The sequence below is a fragment of the Delphinapterus leucas genome, chromosome 2 (assembly GCF_059928025.1).
Source record: "Delphinapterus leucas isolate spDelLeu-1000000601 "Yukka" chromosome 2, BTC_Dleu_Yukka2, whole genome shotgun sequence".
NCBI classification, from domain to species: Eukaryota; Metazoa; Chordata; class Mammalia; order Artiodactyla; family Monodontidae; genus Delphinapterus; species Delphinapterus leucas.
In genome coordinates, this window is record NC_143130.1 from 65,275,476 (window position 1) to 65,298,976 (window position 23,501).

Consider the following 23,501-nt stretch of genomic DNA (forward strand, 5'->3'; position numbering starts at 1 on the left):
TCTTTTGTTTGAAATCTTTTTTTGCTCCAGTCACTGTGTGTGCTGGCGGTGGCTTTGCCTCTCCGTTGCCTCAAAGGAACAGGTGGAGCAATGTCTCCCTCTGACAGACATTACTCCTGACGTGTGCTCCTGCAGATGCCTACACTGAGACTGTAATCTCCATAACTGCTTCATGTGCACCAAGCCCCCTTGTGGAATCCTGCTGAGAGTTTTTCTAGAAGCCTTCAGTTCTAAATCATTTAGTCTACCTGACGTTTGTAAAATAAAAAGAAACTAAGAACACTTAACTTGCTTTTCCCCGCCTTTGTGGGCCTTAAAAAAAAATCTGTGTGTGTGTGTACAGACACACACACACACACACACACACACATATATCCCTGGTTAAAGGGGACCAAGTTGCCCTTAGTTGAAACAGGAAGGAAAAACTTACAAATCAGAATCAGAAAATACCAATTTAAGAAGGCACCTAAACTCAGATAATGTAAGCTTTTCGATTAAAAAGAAAAAAGATAACTCATGGCTCATCTGGGTTTGGGTTCTGGTTTTGGCCAGGGCACAAGAGTGAGCCAGTTTTTTTATCTGAAGTCTTTTCTAGAGGGATGTCAGCACCATTCAGCTTTCCCTGGTCTGTCACAGAACATCCTCTGGTCTACCTACACTTGTTGCTGGCATAGCCTAGCCTGTCTGACCCAGTATTAGGTTGAACCATTGTGGCTTCCTCTATCTCATTCTCCAGACTAAAGACTCTCCTAAAGATAACAAAACAGCAAGAACAGTGTCCTTTGGGGAAGTGAGGATGTGTGTAAACATATAGATACACATCCATCTGCATTGCAGGATTGAGCCAAAACTATACATGCATTCACCACAAGAAAACAAACAGCAGGATTTTACAACTGAAATGTTGGTTTGTCTTCTCATCTACTTAAGAGTGAACCACTGGAACTTGGGGACAAGATGAGTATAATGATATTGCAGCCTATCTGTCCGCTACAGTTGCAGTTTTTCATGACAAGCATTCAAAGTGTTAACTAAAATCATTGAAACAACATACCTGCCATTAAAAACCTGAATCTAGAAATAATAACTCCATGAGTGTTTTGCACCTCCAGATGGAATGGCCTTGAATAAATGCTATGAATAGCCATGTTTGCCACTTGCCGTTTGCTGTTCTGTTAATCCTTATGCAGAGTCTCACAATTTTCTCCCTTCTTCTTCTGTCTCTCAATGGATTATTAAAAACTGAACACCTGTGTAGACGATGAACCAGCTGGGCCAATGTAAGTAGTTTATTCGACATTGATTCAGTAGTTTCTGGTTGGGTTATTATGTATTTGCCGTTTAATCAAAGGGCTAGCTAAGATTGTAGGGGAAGACAGTGAGTGGAAACAGTGTTGCAGTGTGGACTTCTTAGCCAGACATGGAGTTGACTGAGAGTTGACTGATTGCCATTTGATTCCCAGGACAGGCCGTACAGTTTTTTTAGTAGCAATACAAAGTGGAATACCATGCAAAAAAAATGTTTAAAATTTTGCACACCCCATATGTTTAAATTGATAATGTGGGGTAAATCACCAGTATATCTGAGACTTCAGGTTTTGTTAATTTCAAGCTCGACTATAGCATGGATAAACTGCCTGGCTCCATTAAATTGCATGTATCCAAGAGACAAAATTGCAAATTTTGAATCAATCCAAGATTAGCAGAATCTCCTAGAGTTGGGGACTAAGTCAGAGGCAGGCAAACAGTGCCCAAATTATTAAGTGCCAGAGGGCACAGCACTGCCTGTATATAATTGAGTATCTTTTATCATTTGAGAAGAGACAGTGGTGTTGAGTAGAGAAAAAACTACTATTTCACCTTTATAGTAATTATAGTTTACAAGTCAAAGGGAAAGTTACCAGTATATTGTCTGCCTTGGGAGTCAAAAGGATCTATTAATTTAAGGTATGTAGGCACTTTACACAGGAATATTAATTGTGTATTAATATTGTGCAAAACTTACTATACCAGGGATGGCAGTAAGTGGAAGACTCCCTGTATTTCCGTGTGTTATACTTTCAAAAGTTGCTACTGACCTTGAGTTTAACTCTTGTAAATGCAATTTTTCCTCCAAAGGAAAACCAACTCTACCAACAATCACAAAGATAAAAACTTGCGCCAGAGAAACACAAATTAAGTACTACTTGTAACGTAAGTATGGCCTTCTTTAGAAATTTTAAAAAATTATATTCAAATGAATGTGCCTCTGTTGACCTTATTAAAAATTCTTCAGTAGTTGGTGTTATGTTGCAAGATCTTTTAGTTGATTTCAAGAGCAGCCAATACTGGTGGAGCAAGTTGTCCAGTGTAGCAGCTGGAAAGGAAGATTTTCAGCTGAGCTTTCACTTATTTACATAAATGCTTTTCAGAGTATGTATGATGTTTCAAAACATCACTTTACCACTTTACTTACATCTTTAAAAAGAGGTAAAAGTGAAATTGTCGCCTTCTTAGGTATTCTGAGGCCAGTTGGTCCCACTTTGCTTCTGAGGGCAAGGCAAGAATGGTGGCCAGGGACAGCTGGGCTGGAGTACCTTCCGGTTAGGCACGTGGAGATCTGAATTCCTCACCGCATCCCTGAGCATGCTGTTTGAACCAAAGCTTTGTTTTATAGGCACTTGGTGTAGTCTTAAGTAACAGTGCATATTCTCTTTTAAGTGTATATTCTCTTTTAATTTCTAAATACTCTTCCTTCACAGATCCTTAGGTTCCTGAAACTGGTGGCAACATGACCTGCTAAATTTTCTGCTTGTACCTCTTTGGTTCTTTCCCTTTCAAGTGAGCAGCACCATGATGACTGTCTAAAGCATGCCTTATTTAGCCTCTCCTGTAAGGGTGACCTAGCCAGGTACATTTTAAACAATGCTTCAGTGTAGAAGGTGTAAACTATTTTGGGCTTGATGTGCTGTGAATGTTGCTTTTTTTTTCCCCCCTTTGGTAGAATATTTAAATAGAAGTAAAAAGGTCCTCTGAGGATCAGATCATGCATGCACCGTTTTTTACTTAATGCAGCTGTTAAATGGGCAAAGCTCTAAAATGCACTGCTGCCATCTAGTGACACATTTTTGTAAAGTACAGCAAAACCTACAGATATATACAGTATATAAATATATATATATATTTATATTTTTGGGGTGGGAGAAATCCAAAATAAAATAAATGCTTGTTTCATTTTTAAGCTGCTGATACTCATTCCTTACTGTATGTTGTCAGATGAGGAAACTGTTCAGTTCTGGTACATAAAGATGAGTAATATAAACTGAAATCTATAATTTTAAGGGCTTAACCTATGACTTTGATAAGAAGCTGGAGCAGTCCACTGAATGGATGTAATGAACTGCAGTATATATGTATGATTGCTTTTTAAGTGATTATTTTTTCTTTTGTTAAATCATGTAAATTCTTAAATCCTTTTGCACTGATGTGTTGAACCTGATTGTACATTCAATTAAGGCAAACTTTTATAATTTACCTTTTGTTTTCAATGACCTTGAAATGTTACAGCATGGTATTCTATGCAACTAGTTATACTTTGAGGTTGACACTGTATTTTTTCATTGATTGAGTGTAGATTTTCACACCCGGCAGGGTTCTCACACGGTGCGTAATGGTAGATGCATGTACTTGTGTTTTGTGTAACTGTTGAAGTGCAATGATGTATAAAAAAGTGGATTCACCTGTTTTTAAAAATAAAACTGATAAAAGGTGTTGGAATAATACTCTTTATTCTAGTATCTTCTCTAGTCTTAGGAGGAAGCATTTTTTCCATTGCACTGAAGTTCCTCAGTTCTGTATGTATATAGAATGTTAGTTGCTCAGCTCTGTCAGCTTTTTTAGTTCCTTTTCCACCTCTTCCACAAATGCTGGGAAATTCTGATCCATGAGGCACAAGCGTAGAAAGGGGCCTAACTCTTCCGTGTTCCATGCAGATTGTTCATAGACCACGGGCAGCTCCTCTGATGCCAGGAGAGACTGTGGGGATTCCAGAAGAGTAGTTTATTAGAGATTACAGGAGAAAGCAACAACCTGAATAAATAGAACACAAAAACTTTGACTTAAGGAAAGATTTGGGAAATAGACACCAAAAATTAGTGTTAATTAGCTTTGCAGAGTTCCTTTACATAATGTTTCTAAATATACAAAGTGAGATAAACTTGTATCCTTAGGTATTTCAAGTATATTAATGAAACGATTTGCAAAGTTAAGATCCTGCTTCAATGAAGAGTATGGTGCTGATAAGTTTGTGGACTGATAAAGCCTATTGATGAATGGACGCCACTAACTTAGTTCATCCTTCCCACCTTATAGGTGGAAGAATGGGTGTGAGCAGTTCATCATATGGAAACTAGGTTCTGAATGTAATACAGAGAGGTCACAAACTGACCATCCCAAGGACACAATTATCTCGCTTTTTCTGGTCCTATCCATGAAGCTTGACAAGTAGAGGCATGTATCCATCACCACAATCAAGACAGAACATTTCCACCACCCCCAGGAAGTCCCTCATGCCACCTGCTCTTGTCAGACCCTCAACCCTTGGCAACCATGATCTGTTTTCCATACCTTATAGTTTTGCCTTTTCCAGAACGTCATATAATGTGTGTTTTTCACATGCTATTTGCCATTTGTATGCCTTCTTTGGTAACTTGTATTTTAACACCATTTGACTAAGCTGCCAATATTTAAATATTAGGAGAGTTCAAATAAAAGTGACTGAGCTTGGCTATTTGGAAGATAAGGCGACATTGGATCCACAGTCCCACATAACGAAGATGGCTCCAGCTCTGTATGTGGTTCAATTACGTCTGGGCCTTTGACTCCGCCTTCTTATTCTCTCCTCATGTTAATTCTACTTAGGTAGGTGGTTTTCTACCCTTTCCATGGCATGGTTTGGTATATATGCATACAACTGACATTTCTCTAGGAACTATCTATAATAGAAATTGACTTTTCTAAATTCAAACCAGACCAGACTGTATCTAAAAGGTAGAAAGAAGAAAATGAAAGTAAAATGGAGCCCTGTTCTCCAGTGAGAGCCACTGTTAACATGTTAGTGTATCTCCTTCCAAACTTACGTTGTGTGTTTTTACTACAAAAATCATGCATGCTATTTTGTAGCCTTTTAAAAAACAATGTACTATGAATATCTTTCCTTGTCAGCAGATATAGACATCACTTTTAATGACTACATTTTTATTCCGCCTATGGTTATAGCACTCTTTAACCACTCAGTATCCTATTAGTGAATAATTACGTTTCCAGTTTTACTATAAAAAACACTGAAAAACATCCTTGTATGTATATTTGTGTAGATGAAATGGTATTATAGGTAATAAGATATAAAGTTAAATTTTATCTATATTGTTTGCTGAGTTGCTTTCAAAGAGTTTTACCAAACTTATATTCAAAGAACAACTTGTCTAGAAGGTTAGAGCAAACAAGTAACATATCTGAGCTCCCAACCTGGTGCTTTTTCTTCTTTATCTTCTATATGATGTAAATAAACTGGGCTGAGGTACACCTTTTATAGCAACTGATACTTCCTGAATAAGGACATCACACACTGCCTTGCTCATGAATTTTTTCTGTGGCTCAGCCACTGTAACCCCAGTGCAGGTATGAGGCTACAAACTGGGCACTATAACGTCTGCCCTGTGATTGTCCATTTATTTTGAGTGAGTGGTGAGCCAGATGGAGAAAACACCTGTATTTTCTTTCTTATACCACTGTTAGCACAGTTTAATAGATAAAGAGGAAATTCATCCTTGAATATTGAATTCCATGCAGAACTCTGTGGAAAGCATAGGCTGAGAGCCTGCTGTCAAGCACAGCAGGGAATGCAGTGAGGAGGAGACCACCTTCAGGAGCTCCAGCAGGCCAGGCCTCAGGAACCCTGAGCCTGAATGAATAGTTCTGCAGGAGTCTGTGGTAACAGCAGACTGCAAGGGGAGAGGGCATGTCCGAAAGCAGTTCTGTGGTAACAAGAGTTGAATCCTCCCGGGTCTCCACACATCCTTAGCTGAGATCCTCACACTGAATATCTGCCCCTACAGAAACTATCTTGATATGACTCCGAATTCATGTTGATATTTACCTTAGAAGAGTTTCCAAATTTCGTTTCCAAAATTAAATTGAAATTCTTACCTGTATTCCTCTTTCTGGGATAGGTGGTGAATCAATTCTTTATCTCACACATTTAAAGGCTAACACTATAGACCACTCTTCATCTTTTATTTCCTCAGGAGAATAGTTCTTCAGTATGTGTCATCGTGTTTAATCTTACAAGGGTAGGTGGAGATGGCCTGTCTCTGTCTTTACCATCTTCTATAGCAACACTTTAAGTTACTGTTCTAGAACAATGGATTGAACAGAGGGATACAAATTCTTCAGGATCACTGTTTTTCCTGACATGAAAACTGAACATGGAAATAGGCCCTACCTGAGCTAACCAGGCCACTGAGGTCCTTCCTCTTGGAGTGCCTGTGCCAGCTGGTACCCACTGTTGCTGCTCCAGGTTCTGGTGTGACTGCTTTCATGTTAAAAGAAAGAAAATATCAGTAAAAGTGGTAAGATCATTGTTGGTGTAGTCTGTCCTGGTTTAAGCTTGGCTGTTACTTGATTTACCACAGTAGAGGTACAGACAGAGTTTAAATCTGAGGCGCCTGCCCTTATGTTCCTTATGTCTGTTCCTTATGTCTCATAGGCTGGCAGTGCTTTTTCTTGTCTGACACCGTGGTGTACTTCTGTCTTCAGAGGCCCAGCCCAGGACCATGTGCTGGTACTGGAGGGCAGTGGACATTGCCCAGCTTCTGATAATCATGATTTGTCACCTTCTAAAAATTATTACTCAAGTAATACATGTTCACTGCGAAAAAGGGAAAAAACCTTATAGTTGCAAGATAATCTTACATTTTTAATAAAAGTTAAAAAAAATCTCATTTTAGACATTCTGAGGGAATGAGTTCTTCTGTTAGTAAAATACCTAGATATCTTCATTCAACAATGTTTTGTGCCTACTGTGTACTAGACACTGGGGTGATAAAGGGAAGGGAGCCACAAAGAACAAGGTAGAGGTCCAGCCCTCAAGAACCTACAGCCCAGTAAGAACTTAGCAAGTCAGGAAGTGCTGGAAAGGAGGTAAATATAAGACTTAAGGCTTAGAGTGGAGGGGAGTACAGGAGGGGTGTGTGCGCTAAGCATGAAGGGTAGGAATGCTTTAGAGTCCAAGCTGCTTCAAAGGAACCTGCTATAGGAGGGTTTGTTCTCTAGCAGAACACACGGGATGTTTTCTAGGCAAACAGTGAAGAAGGAGGCCTGGAGGCATAAGAGGCTCGGAGGGCTGCTTCCACCTAAAAGTACAAACTTTTCCAAGAGCCCCATCACTCCTCCTTCCTAGCCACATGTCTGCAGGCCTCGTTATGTTTTGGATATATGTGGTGCTTGTAGTGCTAATCTCCAGACAGTTGTGAGCCAGTGGTATCACTCGGAGAATCCAAGACCCTCCCTGGAAGGTGCCTCTATCAGCAGCATGTTCTGACTGCCAGAAGTAAATGTTCTACATGGAAGCTGACTGTTGCTAGTTAGTGCGTATTAGCAGAAATGCATATCTGGAAGCATCAAAAATGGGGTGGCAGGACAGAGAGGAAGGAAAGAACAAAGAGAAAAGAAAACTAGTCAAGAATACTAAAATAAAAATGAGCAAAAAGGTAAGGGACTTTAATGAGTCTAGAATCCTTAGGCAAGCCCCATTTCTCTATTTAGTTTCCTTATCTGGAAAAGTCAGACTCTAGTGTTTCTTCCAGCTCTGATATTTGATGTTATCCTAGGAGACACATCAGTTCAGTTCACACTGTGTTCTTCAAACAACTGGGAAAGACATCAACCAAAATTCATATGCCATCCACACTGACCTATAGCCAAGTGCGATGGAAGCAGCTGAGGCTACTGGGGTGGCCCTAAGGATTGGACAGTCCTCTGCCCAAGTGCAGAGAGATGGAAGGTTCTGTGCACACAGGAATGAGCCCCTGGCCGCTTTCTGCTGGACTTCCTGTGCTAACAGAGGAAAGAGTTCACCTAGGAACTGCCCCCCTCTCTGAGTACGCTGGGTTGCCTTAGAAGCCCTCAAGTTGAGAAATACCTGGTTAGGCCACAATTAGTAAAATTACAAGACTGAGGAAAAGTAAAAAAATAAGAGCCAGGAAGTGACTCAAGAACTTGAAATAGAAAGACATGGAATTATCTCTATTTGCAAAGAAGAGAATAACTGTTTTAGACAAAAGAAAATATATAGGCCAGAGCTTGCACCTCTTGAATTGGATTCTGAAAAAGGGAGCATGATAGCAAATGTGCACAGCAGCAGCTAAGGGCAAGCCTTAGGAGTTTTTGGCATTAGGAAGACTAGAATGTTCTAGGTAGTGCTTCACAATGCCTGCATGCTGGTGAATTAACCCAGTAGCTTTATCTTGTCTCCTGCTCTGCAGCATCAGACACTCTGCCTTATCATGGCCCTATTGACTCATGAGTTCTTACCCTCAGTAATAACTGACTAGGATGCTCATTTGTTCATTTGCAAGGGAAGGCAGATCTGAAACGGTAACAGCACTGGCAGTAATAGTGATAATGGATCATGTTATTTAGGTATTTGCCAGATGTTGTTCTAGCTGCTTATAGACGATTTCAGTCTCACCATTTTACAGATGAGTGACTTGCATGAGATCACGTAGCTACTAATAGGGCTAGGATTCAAACCTAGATCCATTTTGATTCCAAAGCCTGTGGTCTTTGCACAACACTGTGCCATCTCATCTACTCAGAACACCAAACTACAGATCAGAGGAAGACTTGAATACAGAATCAAGACAAGACATGAAGGTTTTGTCATAAGCAAGAAAGTACCTTATAATAAGCCATTCCATCCCATGTGTAGAGAGGGGATTCTTAAAGAGTACAGCAGCAGCTGAGGCAGAAATGTTCTAAACTAGAGCCAGGGTTTGTTCAAAAAAAAACATTTTTAGTGTTAAGACATGTTCACAACAAAAGTCATGCAGAAACAAATGAAGGAGAAGAATTCTAAAACATCATCAAAATTTGATATGGCAGGGCTTCCCTGGTGGCGCAGTGGTTGAGAGTCTGCCTGCCGATGCAGGGGACACGGGTTCGTGCCCCGGTCCGGGAAGATCCCACATGCCGCGGAGCAGCTGGGCCCGTGAGCCATGGCCGCTGAGCCTGCGCTCCGCAAGGGGAGAGGCCACAACAGTGAGAGGCCCGCGTACCGCAAAAAAAAAAAAAAAAAAATTTGATATGGCAAATTAAACATAGTCAAGAAGAAATCATACAGTACTTGTTTAAAAACACTTTATGATAAATAATGTAAATCTATGTTCACCCCAGATAAACTATGAAAAGAAAGTTGGTGTAAAGGTGAAATGTCTTGGCCCAATGAGTTTAAGGGGAACTTCCAGGATGAAGTGATGGAAAGCCAGGTTTGGGAAATCATTACTCAAAGTAGAAAATAAGAAAACCCAGCTTGAAACTAGAATTTCATCCCAGGAGCAGAGGTAACTTACGCTAGCAGCATGTGGGACTATGCCAAAGAAATGCTAGAATATGTACCTCGAGGAGAAATTCTGTAATAAAGATTCCCAAACTTTTATCACAAGACTCCTTTACACTCTTACAAACAGCTTTTGTTTTGAGTTACATGTGATATTTATGTTAGAAATTAAAACAAAAATTTTAAAAATTCATTTAAATCTTATAAAACCATTATATGTTATATTAAAAACATTTTAATGAAAACTATATTTCCTAACACAAAAATATAATGACTTTTGCAAATCTCTTTAATATCTAGCTGGACTCTCCTCCTATCCACTTCTGCACTCAATCTACTGACACACGTTGTTCTGGTTGAAGTATATGAAGAAAATCTGGCTTCACACAGATATATAGATGGAAAGTTTTTTTTTAAAAATGGGTTTTTCAGTTAATTGTGGATATTCCTTGATATGACACCAAAACTCAACAAGTGGTAGTTTCTTAAAGGTTATTTTCAAGGTAGAATCTGAAATCACAGCAAGGAATTTTTTATACTCTGTTATACTAAAATCCTTTGGTCTAAGCAATCTCTGTACTGTTTTTCATAGCAGTTGTACCAATTTACATTCCCACCAAGAGTGCACCAGTGGTTCTCTTTACTCCACATCTTGTCTTTTTGATAATAGCCATTCTGACAGGTGTGAGGATATCTCATTGTGGGTTTTTTTTTTATCGTTTTATTTTTATTCAAACATGAATAAGTACAAAATAATATAAAATACATGAAGGCATAATGGTACATTGATCACCTGAGTATCCACTATTGATTTTAAGATAATAAAAAACAGCATTAACTTTGAAGTCATTAATGTTTTTTCAAACTTTTTATTTTATATTGGAGAAGCGATATCATATATTTGTCCTTCTCTGACTTCACTCAGTATGACAATTTCTAGGTCCATGTTGCTGCAAAATGGCATTATTTCATTCTTTTTAATGGCTGAGTAATAGTTCATTGTATATATGTACCACATCTTCTTTATTCATTCCCCTGTAGATGGACATTTAGGTTGCTTCCATGTCTTGGCTATTGTAAACAGTGCTACAGTGAACACTGGGGTGCATGTATCCTTTAGGACTATGTTTTTCTCCAGATATAATTGGAGGATCATATGGTAGCTCGATTTTTAGTTTTTTAAGGAACCTCCATACGGTTCTCCATAGTGGCTGTATCAATTTACATTCCCACCAACAGTGCAAGAGAGTTCCCTTTTCTCCACACCCTCTCCAGCATTTGTTGTTTGTAGATTCTCTGATGATGCTCATTCTAACTGGTGTGAGGTGATACCTCATCGTAGTTTTGATTTGCATTTCTCTAATAGTTGAGCAGCTTTTCATGTGCTTCTTGGCCATCTGTATACCTTCTTTGGAGAAATGTCTATTTAGGTCTTCTGCCCATTTTTGGATTGGGTTGTTTTTTTACTATTGAGCTTCATGAGCTGTTTATGTATATTGGAGATTAATCCTTTGTCCGTTGATTCATTTGCAAATATTTTCTCCCATTCTGAGGGTTGCCTTTTCGTCTTGTTTATGGTTTCCTTTCCTGTGCAAAAGCTTTGAAGTTTCATTAGGTCCCACTTGTTTATTTTTGTTTTTATTTCCATTACTCTAGGAGGTGGATCAAAAAAGATCTTGCTGTGACTTATGTCAAAGAATGTTCTTCCTATGTTTTCCTCTCAGAGTTTTATAGTGTCCAGTCTTACATTTAGGTCTCTAATCCATTTTGAATTTATTTTTGTGTATGGTGTTAGGGAGTGTTCTAATTTCATTCTTTTACCTGTAGCTGTCCAGTTTTCCCAGCACCACTTATTGAAGAGACTGTCTTTTCTCCATTGTATATCTTTGCCTCCTTTGTCATAGATTAGTTGACCATAGGTGCGTGGGTTTACCTCTGGGCTTTCTATCTTGTTCCAGTGATCTGTGTTTCTGTTTTTGTGCCAGTACCATATTGTCTTGATTACTGTAGCTTTGTAGTACAGTCTGAAGTCAGGGAGTCTGATTCCTCCAGCTCTGTTTTTTTCCTTCAAGACTGCTTTGGCTATTCGGGGTCTTTTGTGTCTCCATACAAATTTTAAGATGATTTGTTCTAGTTCCGTAAAACATGCCATTGGTAATCTGATAGGGATTGCATTGAATCTGTAGATTGCTTTGGGTAGTATAGTCGTTTTCACAATATCGACTCTTCCAATCCAAGAACATGGTATATCTCTGCATCTGTTGGTATCATCTTTAATTTCTTTCATCAGTGTCTTATGGTTTTCTGCATACAGGTCTTTTGTCTCCCTAGGTAGGTTTATTCCTAGGTATTTTATTCTTTTTGTTGCAAAGGTAAATGGGAGTGTTCCCATAATTTCTCTTTCAGATTTTTCCTCATTAGTGTATAGGAATGCAAGAGATTTCTGTGCATTAATTTTGTATCCTGCAACTTTACCAAATTCATTGATTAGCTCTAGTAGTTTTCTGGTGGCATTTTTAGGATTCTCTATGTATAGTATCATGTCATCTGCAAACAGTGACAGTTTTACTTCTTTTCCAATTTGTATTCCTTTTACTTATTTTTCTTCTCTGATTGCCGTGGCTAGGACTTCCAAAACTATGTTGAATAATAGCGGTGAGAGTGGACATCCCTGTCTCGTTCCTGATCTTAGAGAAAATGCTTTCAATTTTTCACCATTGAGAATGTTTGCTGTGGGTTTGTTGTATATGGCCTTCATTATGTTGAGGTACCTTCCCTGTATGCCCACTTTCTGGAGAGTTTTTATCATAAATGGGTGTTGAATTTTGTCAAAAGCTTTTTCTGCATCTATTGAGATGATCATATGGTTTTTATTCTTCAATTTGTTAATATGGTTTATCACATTGATTGATTTGCCTATACTGAAGAACCCTTGTATCCCTGGGATAAATCCCACTTGATCATGGTGTATGATCCTTTTAATGTGTTGTTGGATTCTGTTTGCTAGTATTTTGTTGAGGATTTTTGCATCTCTATTCATCAGTGATATTGGTCTGTAATTTTCTTTTTTTGTAGTATCTTTGTCTGGTTTTGGTATCATCTGGTTTTGGTATCAGGGTGATGGTGGCCTCATAGAATGAGTTTGGGAGTGTTCCTTCCTCCGCAATTTTTTGGAAGAGTTTGAGAAGGATGGGTGTTAGCTCTTTTCTAAATGACAGAATTCACCTGTGAAGCCATCTGGTCCTGGACTTTTGTTTGTTGGAAGATTTTTAATCACAGTTTCAATTTCATTACTTGTGATTGGTCTGTTCATATTTTCTATTTCTTCCTGGCTCAGTCTTGGAAGGTTATACCTTTCTAAGAATTTGTCCATTTCTTCCAGGTTGTCCATTTCTTCCAGGTTGTCCATTTTATTGGCATAGAGTTGCTTGTAGTAGTCTCTTATGATGCTTTGTATTTCTGCGGTGTCTGTTGTAACTTCTCCTTTTTCATTTCTAATTTTATTGATTTGAGTCCTCTCCCTCTTTTTCTTGATGAGTCTGGCTAGTGGTTTATCAATTTTGTTTATCTTCTCAAAGAACCAGCTTTTAGTTTTATTGATCTTTGCTATTGTTTTCTTTGTTTTTATTTCATTTATTTCTGCTCTGATCTTTATGATTTCTTTCCTTCTGCTAACTTTGGGTTTTGTTCTTCTTCCTCTAGTTCCTTTAGGTGTAAGGTTAGATTATTTGAGATTTTTCTTGTTTCTTGAGGTAGGCTTGTATAGCTATAAACTTCCCTCTTAGAACTGGTTTTGCTGCATCCCATAGGTTTTGGATCGTCGTGTTTTCACTGTCATTTGTCTCTAGGTATTTTTTGAGGAGATGGGGAAGGAGAACGAGTGAAATAGGTGAGAGAGATTAAGGGGTACAAAAGTAAATAAACAGAATCCATTAGTCTGTTTTGCACTTTGAAAAATTTGTGATCTTTTTACTTTTTTTTAAATTTCTTTTTGGCTGCATTGTGTCTTTGTTGCTACGTGCAGGCTTTCTCTGGTTGCAGCGAGCAGGGGCTACTCTTCATTGCAGCACGTGGGCTTCACATTGTGGTGGCTTCTCTTGATGTGGAGCACAGGCTCTAGGTGCGTGGGCTTCAGCAGTCGCAGCATGCACGCTCAGTAGTTGCAGCACATAGGCCCTAGAGCGTGCGGGCTCAGGCTCAGTAGTTACAGCACGTGGGGTCAGTAGTTGCGGTGCGCGGCTCAGTAGTTGTGGTGCACGGGCTTAGCTGCTCCGTGGCAGGTGGCATCTTCCTGGGATCGAACCCACGTCCCCTGCATCGGCAGGTGTATTCTTAACCACTGCACCACCAGGGAAGTCCCTATTTTGCACTTTGGGTCCTTCATCCATGCATGATTTTGTAGCATCATATATTCGTCACTTGAAAAATACTGGTTCGCTGGACTATACAGATCTCCCAAATATTGAAACATTTTGCACTTACTTATTTTAAAAATCACGTTCATTAGTAGTACCATCAGGAAGGTCTTCTGGGTTAGGAAGCTGTGAAGCTCAAGTGGCAGATACAAGTTTTCCAGGATTCTAATTTTCACTCGAACAGCTTATCAGTTGTTTTCTTAAAATGACAGGCTCACTTCATTCGAGAAAATGTCACCAAACACCCAAATCTGAATAACCAGAGTCTGTCCGTTGTTCAAGTAATACAGTGTTCCATGAAGAAATGCACTGGTTCAGCACCCAGTGCATTCATACAGGTGCTTTCCAGGAGAAAGCCATCGTGCGTCAGAATACAGATGGTTTTGTTAGTTGGTTCTTACTTCAGTGACCAGTGAAAAGCCTGACTGCGTACAGTTGGATGCCACTGCCTTGATCTGTGCTAAGGTGACAGCTCACAAAAGCTCACAATGCTTTTGTCCCATTAACACAAATATCCATATAGCAAAAGGGCAGATAACATCTTAATATTATTACAGAAATACTGTGGACTTTGTGGACCCTGGAAAAGGTCTCAGGGAAGGGTCCGTGGATCATGCTTTGAGAACCACTGTTCTATAGTGACACCCATAATACACCTGGGGCTCCCAGCTAATCTAATTCCTAGTATTACAGGTAGCTACAGTGAGACTCAACCTTAAATTTAAAAAAAAAAAAAAAAAATCACTGTGTCTTCTTTGGAAAAAAACGTCTATTCAGGTCCTCTGCCCATTTTTTAATGAGATTGTTTGGGTCTTTTTTGATACTGAGTTGTATGAGTTCTTGTAATTTTGGATATTAACCCTTTATTGGATGTATCATTTGCAAATACCTTCTCCCATTCAATAGGTTGCCCTTTTGTTCTGGTGAGGATTTCCTTCCCTGTGCAAAGCTTTTTTTTAGTTGGATGCAGTCCCATTTATTTATTTTTGCTTTTGTTGCCCTTGCCTGAGGTGCATGGAAAGATGCTCAACGTCACTCATCATCAGGGAAATGCAATCGAACCACAAGATATTACCTCACAACTGTCAGAATGGCTGTCATCAAAAAGACAAGAAATAATAAGTGTCAGTGAGGATGTGGAGAAAAAGGAACTCATGCACAGGTGGTGGGAATGTAAATTGGTAGCTACTATGCAAAACAGTATGGTAGTTCCTCAAAAAATTAAAAATTGAACTACCATATGATCTAGTAATTCCACTCTGCGTATTTATCCGAAGCAAACAAAAACACTAATAAAAGATATATGCACCCCTGTGTTCAGTGCAGCATTATTTACAGTAGCCAAGATACAGAAGCAACCTATGTGTACATCAATAAATTAGACTGGGTAAGATGAGGTCTGTGTGTATATGTATACACACACACACACACACACAACGGAATATATACACAAATGAGGTATATATACACACTAAAATATGTGGAATCTAAAAAACAAAGCAAAGGAACAAATGAAACAGACTCATCAATACAGAGAACAAATGTGGTTGCAGAGTGGGGGGCGATGGGCAAACTAAGTGAAAGGGATTAAGAGGCACAAACTTCCAGTTATGAGTCACGGACCTAATGTCAGCATAGGGAATATAGTCAATAATATTTTAATAACTTTGTATGGTGACAGATGGTAACTAGACTTACTGTGATCATTTTGTAATGTATAAAACTATCATCACTATACTGTACACCTGAAACTAATACTATAAGTTAATTATACATCAATAAAAATAAGTCACTCAACATTAGATATCCTTAACTTACAAACCTGGCGGACTCAGCAAATTCCACTGTGATTTCGGCCCCCATAGAGCGTTAACTTGTCAGGTTTCTCGTACAGCCACACCCTCGCCTACTTACATCATGCTGTGGTGGGATGCTCTGCGCACAGCCCTTCCGTTGGCTTTCACCTGTCCACAGTGGGCTAGGACTTGGCCTGAGCTCCTGGCTGATTCCGTCAGGCACCTGGACAGTGAGGTACTGGGCCAGGTTCTGCACGCAGCTGCAGCAGTGTTCCAGCGCCTGCTCCTTTGAGCCTCCACTAAACTGCACCCGGAACATACGACTCTTGTTCTGTGTGACAAATCAGAAGATATCCTCAGTGACCCTCGTGTCCTATCACTTTACTGTTATTTACCGTGAGGTCTTCCCTTTGTTTGAAGGGGAAGAGGTATGAATAAGGGAGTAGTTGCCCTAGATTGTTGATGTGGGTATAGAAAAGCCGTTAGTTTTCTTCTCCCTTTTGGGAGCTGTTCCTCATACTAAACTCATTTCCCTCAAGGAGCTGGCAGACATCAGCAAAAATGGAAAAGCCCATATCATAAAGACCAGGAAGGTCACTATACTGACTGCAGTAAAATATCAATGTTTTGTCTTACTTTGGAACAAAGGTTTCATACCATCTAATTCCTCAGGTGGAAAATCAGTGAAGCTAATAGTCCTGGCTCAACAAAGTTTTCCAAACCTGAGTATATAAAATTGCTAACCAGGTAGATACACATTAAACAAGCCAGAGAACTTGAAAAACAAAACGGGATAAGGGGCAGGCAAATGCTGAGAGCTAATGTATCTCATATTAATAATCTGTAGTGCCCTTTATCCTTAAAGAGGCCAGACTTAACGTACAAATCACACAGACAAATGAATCACATGTTGCCTTTAATTTGCTGTATGAGTTACATCCCCTGGCAAGTCCACAAATATGGGAGAGATGCAATTAAAATTTTTAGAAGTGGCAACTACATCAAATTTATTTAATTGTAAGTTTAAAAATAGAACTAAATTGTAACAATAACAACAATAAACCCATTATTTTAATAGAAGTAGTTTCCTTTTTATAGTCTGATATCCTGCCTAGTTTTAGAGGACTCAGCTTACACAAAAGCCACCCCAAATGGGTGGTATGTATTGTGTACCTTTGTTCAATTTCTTCTGTGAAGAAATTCAGATGCTAACATAGTAACAGCATTTTTCATTTATTAAATACACAAGTCACACTGCTAACTGGAAAATGTTTCTAACCACAGTTAACAAAATCCTGAAAGTTCCTATAAGTGAAAAATCCTTGATTTTCCTGTTCACAGTTTACCCTATTTAAATTTTTAGATAAAGCCATCAAGCAAAGCCACATCTTTAGGATATAGAAAACTTGGCATGGCTAAGTAGTGGTAAGGTATCATGTCTAGAAGAATAGACAACACTCCCCCTTTACTGCCTCTGTTGGGTTCTCTTCATTTTTTAATACATTTAATTTTTTTCTCCTGAGTATAAAAGTAATCCATTATCACTGCCCCCTCCAACAATGAAAAAATATGAATATTTTTCTTATGTGTATTAGTCATTCGTATTTTTTCTTTTGTGTATTGCCTATTCATTTCCTCAGCCATTTTTCTCTTGGATGAATAATCCCCAAATTATCAAGAGTCTCTGAAAGCTAACTTTCCTTAAGGAAGGGGAAAGAACTGATAAGAGAACTCTACATTCAGTTTTTGGTAATTCTATTAGTCTTCTGTGAAACTGAGCTTTCTTGTTTACAATTAATTAGTTGTTTCCAGCTCACCCTAGTTTAGACTGTACCTGGGTACATCTATATGAAATACCTTTATATTAGCTATTTCCATGATGATTCTGTAATTACCTAACCTTTTCAGAAATAATCACATAAAAAATTATGCCTCATAGCTAGATGAAAGCTATATGTAGAAACACAATTATTAAGTATATAAGAGCAGAAATCTCAGACCACTTGTCTAGAGGTATCTATATACATATATATGTGAGTGTACATTAAGAATGAGTTCAGACAGTTAAGGGTTTCTTTGAAATGTAGTTCCAAGAAATGACAGGGAAGGTTTTATGTCTGATAGCCTAACTGATGTTTTGCTCCATGTTTGCTTCTGTAAAATTCTCGGACAGAATTTGAGCTTATCATCAGAAACCAGAAATACCACTTCAATACATGTGGACCCAAGATAAAGCCAAGGTACATCAGGAAAAATCTGAAAATGAGATATCTTCATCCCACATCCTTAGTGTCACAATAGAAAACCTGCCACATGGTTAACAAAAAGGACTCCTAGGTTGAAAATCTTGATGAGATTTATTTTTATACCATAATTAAAAGTCAGAAAGAGCTCCTTGTTGTGAAATGAAAGTTTTTCAAGTATATACTAACAGCCATGAACTGTCCCAAATAAACAGTCTCCAGTGTCTATCATCTATGGAGATTAGCTCAAAATTATACACACACACACACATTGGCCACGCCACACGACTTGTGGGATCTCAGTTCCCCTACCAGGGATTAAACCCGGGCCCTTGGCAGTGAAAGCATGGAGTCCCAACCCCTGAACCACCAGCGAATTCCCCAAATTACTATATTTTAAGTTGTTCCCACTCTGCTTCAAAACACTTAATTTCAAGTTCTTACAACTAATAGAAAACTCCTTGAGGAAACAAGTCAAGGGTAAGTGCCTGTCTCTGTACATTTATCTTCACGTACATACAAGAAATCTGGGAAGCACTGGGCCAATTAAATGCTGACTCACAAGTGTGAATGGCATCTCCATGCAGACAGCTAATGTTACAGGGTATAGCACGCAGGAAGACGCAGGGCCCAGTTACCACCATGTAGGAAGACAGCCAAGGAGACATGAAAATCCTCACAAACATAGGCATGTTTTCCTGCTGGTTTTAGATTCATCACCCAGATGTATAAGAAATTTCCCATCACCACTAGGAGCCCACTGGAGCAGTTTTCCCCACCACTAGAAGTGAATTCCTCTATGTAGAAATTGGGATTGGGGGTATATGGACTTCACCAGAGAAGGGAAAAACATTTTCTTTGATCCTTTGCTTTGAAACAAAGAGGTGATACTCAAGGCTGAAGCTAGACAAAACCATGAAAAAAATTCTTCAGTGAGTTACTGGAGGTGAGGACAGCGGTTTAGGGTTACTCCTTTGAACCAAAGTCTCTTCAGATATGTTAGCCAATCAGCCAAGACCATTTTGATTACAATTACTGCAAAAAAGGAAGCCCACCTTACAAGTAGGCAGATCTTATACAATCTACTTATTTTGGCCAGAGAGAAAAGAAATATAATCTTTATTGCCCCCTGAATTTAAGTTTTAAATTTCTGTCAAAGGAATGAAAGTTTTATTTCAAAATACTTCTATTTGTCAATTTAAACAAGAATATTTGTTATGTAATACTTGGTTAACTAAAAGTTATCCAAGGCAAGAAGCACTAAAGTTGTGTACCCTTTGCCAGGTAAGGCAAAAAGAAGAATCTGTTGGCTCAGTATTAATATATCAATAGATCAAAGGATTAAAAAAAAATGAAACAAATCATGATCTTGATAGGTGTTAAAATTTAATTTGTAATCCTGATAAAAGTATTAGTAAATAAACTATATCTGAAAGACTATCTCCCTAACATGGTAAAGAATATCCAATCAACAGACAGAAATATTCTTAATGTCTAAATACTGGTTCCCATTCAAGTCAGTAAGATGTCAAGGATGGCTGTATAATTGTCTAATTACAGTGTTCTGGAAGGTCTAGATAATTCAGTAAGGTGAGAAAAGTAGTAAGTACAAACTATGGGAAGTAAATTACCATTGTTTGCAGATTATAAAATTACTTTCCTAAAAATTAAATTATCAGAGCTAATAAAAGTTTAGTTAGGAAGTTAAATTTAAAATAATTCAGAAAAAATCTAGTAATAGCAGCTAGAAATATGTTTGGGATAAAGAATACCATTCACAATAACAAAAGGATCCTAAACTTAAATATTTAAAAATCTGTATATGATATATATACAAATATCACATATAAAATTATATAACTACACAAAATACATTTTTTTCTATATAGCATCTATACATGCATTTTATATGTAATCTCTATATATAGAGTAAAGATTTTGAAGATGAAAATTAGGCAAAAGCAGTAGACAGGTGATTCACAGAAGAAATACAGATGGCTAAGAAACACAAAAAATATTCATTCCCATTAGTTACCAAAGAAATGCAAATTAAACGAAGATGCTCATTTTTGCTTATCAAATTGGAAACTTATTTTTAAATTTAAATTATATCATCCAGTTGGAGAGGATGTGGATAAATGAGCATTTTTACATATCATTAGTGCTGCAGAAACAGGGACAACCTATCTGGAAGGCACATTTACAAAATAAACATTCATACTTTTAGTACTTCTATCTCAAGAACCCTGTAAATAAATCCTTAAGAAAATCAAAACATTTTTACAGTAGTGAAAAATCAGGAATTACTTAACTGATTCATGGTGCATCCAAACAGTAAAAATACTAGGTAGTCATGGAAAATCATGTTTTCAAAGACTTAAGAAATGACTTGGTATAATGTTCCAGATATAATGTTACATGAGAAAAGAAGAATACAAAGCACTCTGTGTACCACAATCCCAAATTTATAAATTATCTATATGGCAGACACTGTTCATTTGCCATGAGCCAATCCACACCAGAGGCTGGAAAAGCCAAACACTCATTTGCTAATCTTGGCAGATTGGGATGGCCACAGTACACTGTTCTGGTCCATGAGACAGAAGCAGGCATCTGTCAGGGGTTGTGGGAGGTGGAGAGCCTTACAGGAAAGTTTATGCTTTCCTTACAAAAGGAACAGATGAAGCTGGTCTCCTATGAATGGAAATATAACAGAGCTGTAGTAGCCATTTTGAAAATGTGAGGGAGAGGCCAAGGGAATTGCAAAGGTGTTGACCTCAGCAGGGTGGAGTTGCTGAGCCAATTGCTAGCTACTGCCTGCTTCTGGATTTCATATATAGTCAAAAAAATAACCCCCTATTTTGGGGGGCCATTATATGTGGATTTTCTGTCACATGCATCTGAACACTATCCTAATGGATACAATATATATGCCTAGTAAACACTTCAAAATGTTAATTATTATTTTTGAGTGATCAAATTATTTTTTATTTTTCTCTTTAATTTAAAAATTTAACATAATCAGGAAAAAATTACAACTCAAATATCAGACATATGGCATGGTGTAACTTTGTAAGACACCTACATTCATGCAGCATGACACAGTCCTGGGCTGGAAGTCAGAAGACCAATAGGTGGCCCAGTTTTCTGACAGCTACTGGCTTATGTTGAATTCAGTTTCCTCACATGTAAAATGAAAACAGGGGCTCCTGAATGTTTTGAGTATGTGCTCCAGACCCCTTCGGCAGTCTGGTGAAGCCAGAGGACCCTTCTCAGAACAATGTTTTTAATCACATAAAATATATAAGAGTACAAAAGAAACCAAATATACTGAAATAATTCATTACAATATTAAAACACTAATTTGTAAACTAATAATACACATGCTTCCTTATTAATGTACTCAATAAAAAGATCTAGCAGCAGGACTAACAACCACCATAATACTGGGGTAGTGATGAGCATAAATGACATTTAAGATATCTTAAACAACTGAAACGTGATATGAAGATATGTGATTTCTACTGGTGCAAATGTGGTCTGATGTCAACATTCATAATTGAAGGAAATGATATATTTCAGTTAAAAGTCCATGAAGGGACTTCCCTGGTGGCGCAGTGGCTGGGAATCCGCCTGCCAATGCAGGGGACACAGGTTTGAACCCTGGTCCGGGAAGATCCCACATGCTGCGGAGCAACTAAGCCCATGCACCACAGCTACAGAGCCCGCGGCGTGCCGTATCTACTGAAGCCGTGGGCCTAGAGCCCGTGCTCCGCAACAAGAGAAGCCACTGCGATGAGAAGTCCGTGTGCCGTAACCAAGAGTGGCCCCCACGTGCAGCAGCGAAGACCCAATGCAGTCAAAAATAAATTAATTAATAATTTTTTTAAAAAGTCAGTGAAAATCCATGGAGTTCATGGACCTTCTGAATTCTCTGAGCATCCTTTGGAGGGACTGATAAAGACCCTCCTATTAGATGCTCTTGAAGACCTCTTTCAACTCTCAGTCTATGAGCCCATTAAAAATTATGATCTTTTACCTAAATTTCAATATTATCTAGTCAGTGAATGTTAACAGATTGGTTTTTATAGTTATTTCTGAAAGAAAAGAATCCAGGTGATTAGTCTTCATGTTGCTTTGATGAGGATCATTCTTTACGTTTAATACAGCTAGGAAGCAAATAAAAGGGAATTTTATTATTTAGTATTAAAGAGAAAAAATGAAAAGACATATTTAGTGAAGTATTTGAAAATGCACACCTTTTAAACATCTAAATAGCAAGGCAAACAATGATGTAAGTCCACCTCCTCCCATTTTGTGCTGGGGGATGGAAAATGGTTGCACAGCTCTGTCAGACAGGTACTGAAAGATCAATCAAAGCCCTGGCTCTTCAGCAACATCCTCTTACTAACAATGCTTCTGCCTCTTAACACTCCTTGTTTCATGTTTTGCTCATAATGCAAACTTTTCTTAAATGTGTTCTTCCCAGTACCATTTCACCTGCAAAGAGAAGCTCCTGCACCCACTCCCATACACACTTAGCAGATAAGAAGGGTATGATCAGTTGCTTATAAACAGTTGGCCATGGGCTTCCCTGGTGGCGCGGTGGTTGAGTCCGCTTGCCGATGCAGGGGACACAGGTTCGTGCCCCGGTCTGGGAAGATCCCACATGCCGCGGAGCAGCTAGGCCCGTGAGCCATGGCCGCTGAGCCTGCGCGTCCGGAGCCTGTGCTCCGCAAGGGGAGAGGCCACAACAGTGAGAGGCCCGCGTACCGCAAAAACAAAAAAAACCACCAAAAAACAGTTGGCCACAAAGCATCTTGCCTTTATCGTTGTTCCAAACAACAGACAATCCATGCGTCTTACAATCTTCAACCAGTTCTTGCTACCAACGAGTGAAAACCCTTCCTGAAACAAAATAATTAAACAAAATTAGCAACAGAAGCAAAAAGGGACACGAAGAATAGCTGTGGTGCAGCTTCTTCCTATTAGAAAGTTGTCTATTTATTTATTCTGTAACTTAAGCACAATAGAAATGACTCAATATTAACAATTACCAAAGATGACCCTTCCAGTGAGTCCCAGTGTCCTTAGTGTTCTTCCTACATCACTATCAACATTAATAGTCTCAGCTTTTATTCCTTTTCTTAACCTTTTCATATTGAAAATCAATAAACTATTAAAGATAGTAAATGCCCATAGTCATATTTGCTATAAGATACATTTCTATGCCTCTAGAATTTGCCAAAATGTGAGTTTATAATCTCTGGAAGCCAAGAGTTTCCATTATACTCATTTATTAAGTTATCTGCCATATCCCCAACTATATAGTGAGATTTCATGAGAATCTTATTTTCAGATTCCTATGAATGGAAAACTTGAAGCAATTTGGTTTTGGATGCTGAATGCTTAGTTCTTCATTTCAATCTGAAAAAACAAAAAGGCAAAGAGG

The 23,501-nt window shown here is 38.5% G+C and overlaps 2 protein-coding genes across 3 annotated transcripts in view; one reads left to right on the forward strand and one right to left on the reverse strand.

Moving 5' to 3' along the window:
- Positions 1 to 7,029, forward strand: part of NPTN (neuroplastin) — a 58,936-nt gene extending 51,907 nt beyond the window's left edge. The window contains exons 6-8 of one of the 2 annotated variants that reach the window (XM_089907022.1): positions 1,259 to 1,280; positions 2,119 to 2,193; positions 4,351 to 7,029. In XM_089907022.1, the coding sequence (XP_089763148.1) occupies positions 1,259 to 1,280; positions 2,119 to 2,179 (83 nt within the window). In that variant the 3' untranslated portion in view covers positions 2,180 to 2,193; positions 4,351 to 7,029. Of the gene's footprint in view, positions 1 to 1,258; positions 1,281 to 2,118; positions 2,194 to 2,741; positions 3,751 to 4,350 lie in introns of those variants that run through there. The other variant, XM_022579982.3, reaches the window with a different exon arrangement.
- REC114 (REC114 meiotic recombination protein) overlaps positions 2,840 to 23,501 on the reverse strand; it is a 97,770-nt gene continuing 77,108 nt past the window's right edge. Inside the window, 5 exon segments of the mRNA XM_089907023.1 lie at positions 2,840 to 4,014; positions 6,482 to 6,571; positions 15,690 to 15,698; positions 15,856 to 16,137; positions 22,874 to 22,957. Coding sequence (XP_089763149.1) covers positions 3,850 to 4,014; positions 6,482 to 6,571; positions 15,690 to 15,698; positions 15,856 to 16,137; positions 22,874 to 22,957 — 630 coding nt within the window. The 3' untranslated portion in view covers positions 2,840 to 3,849.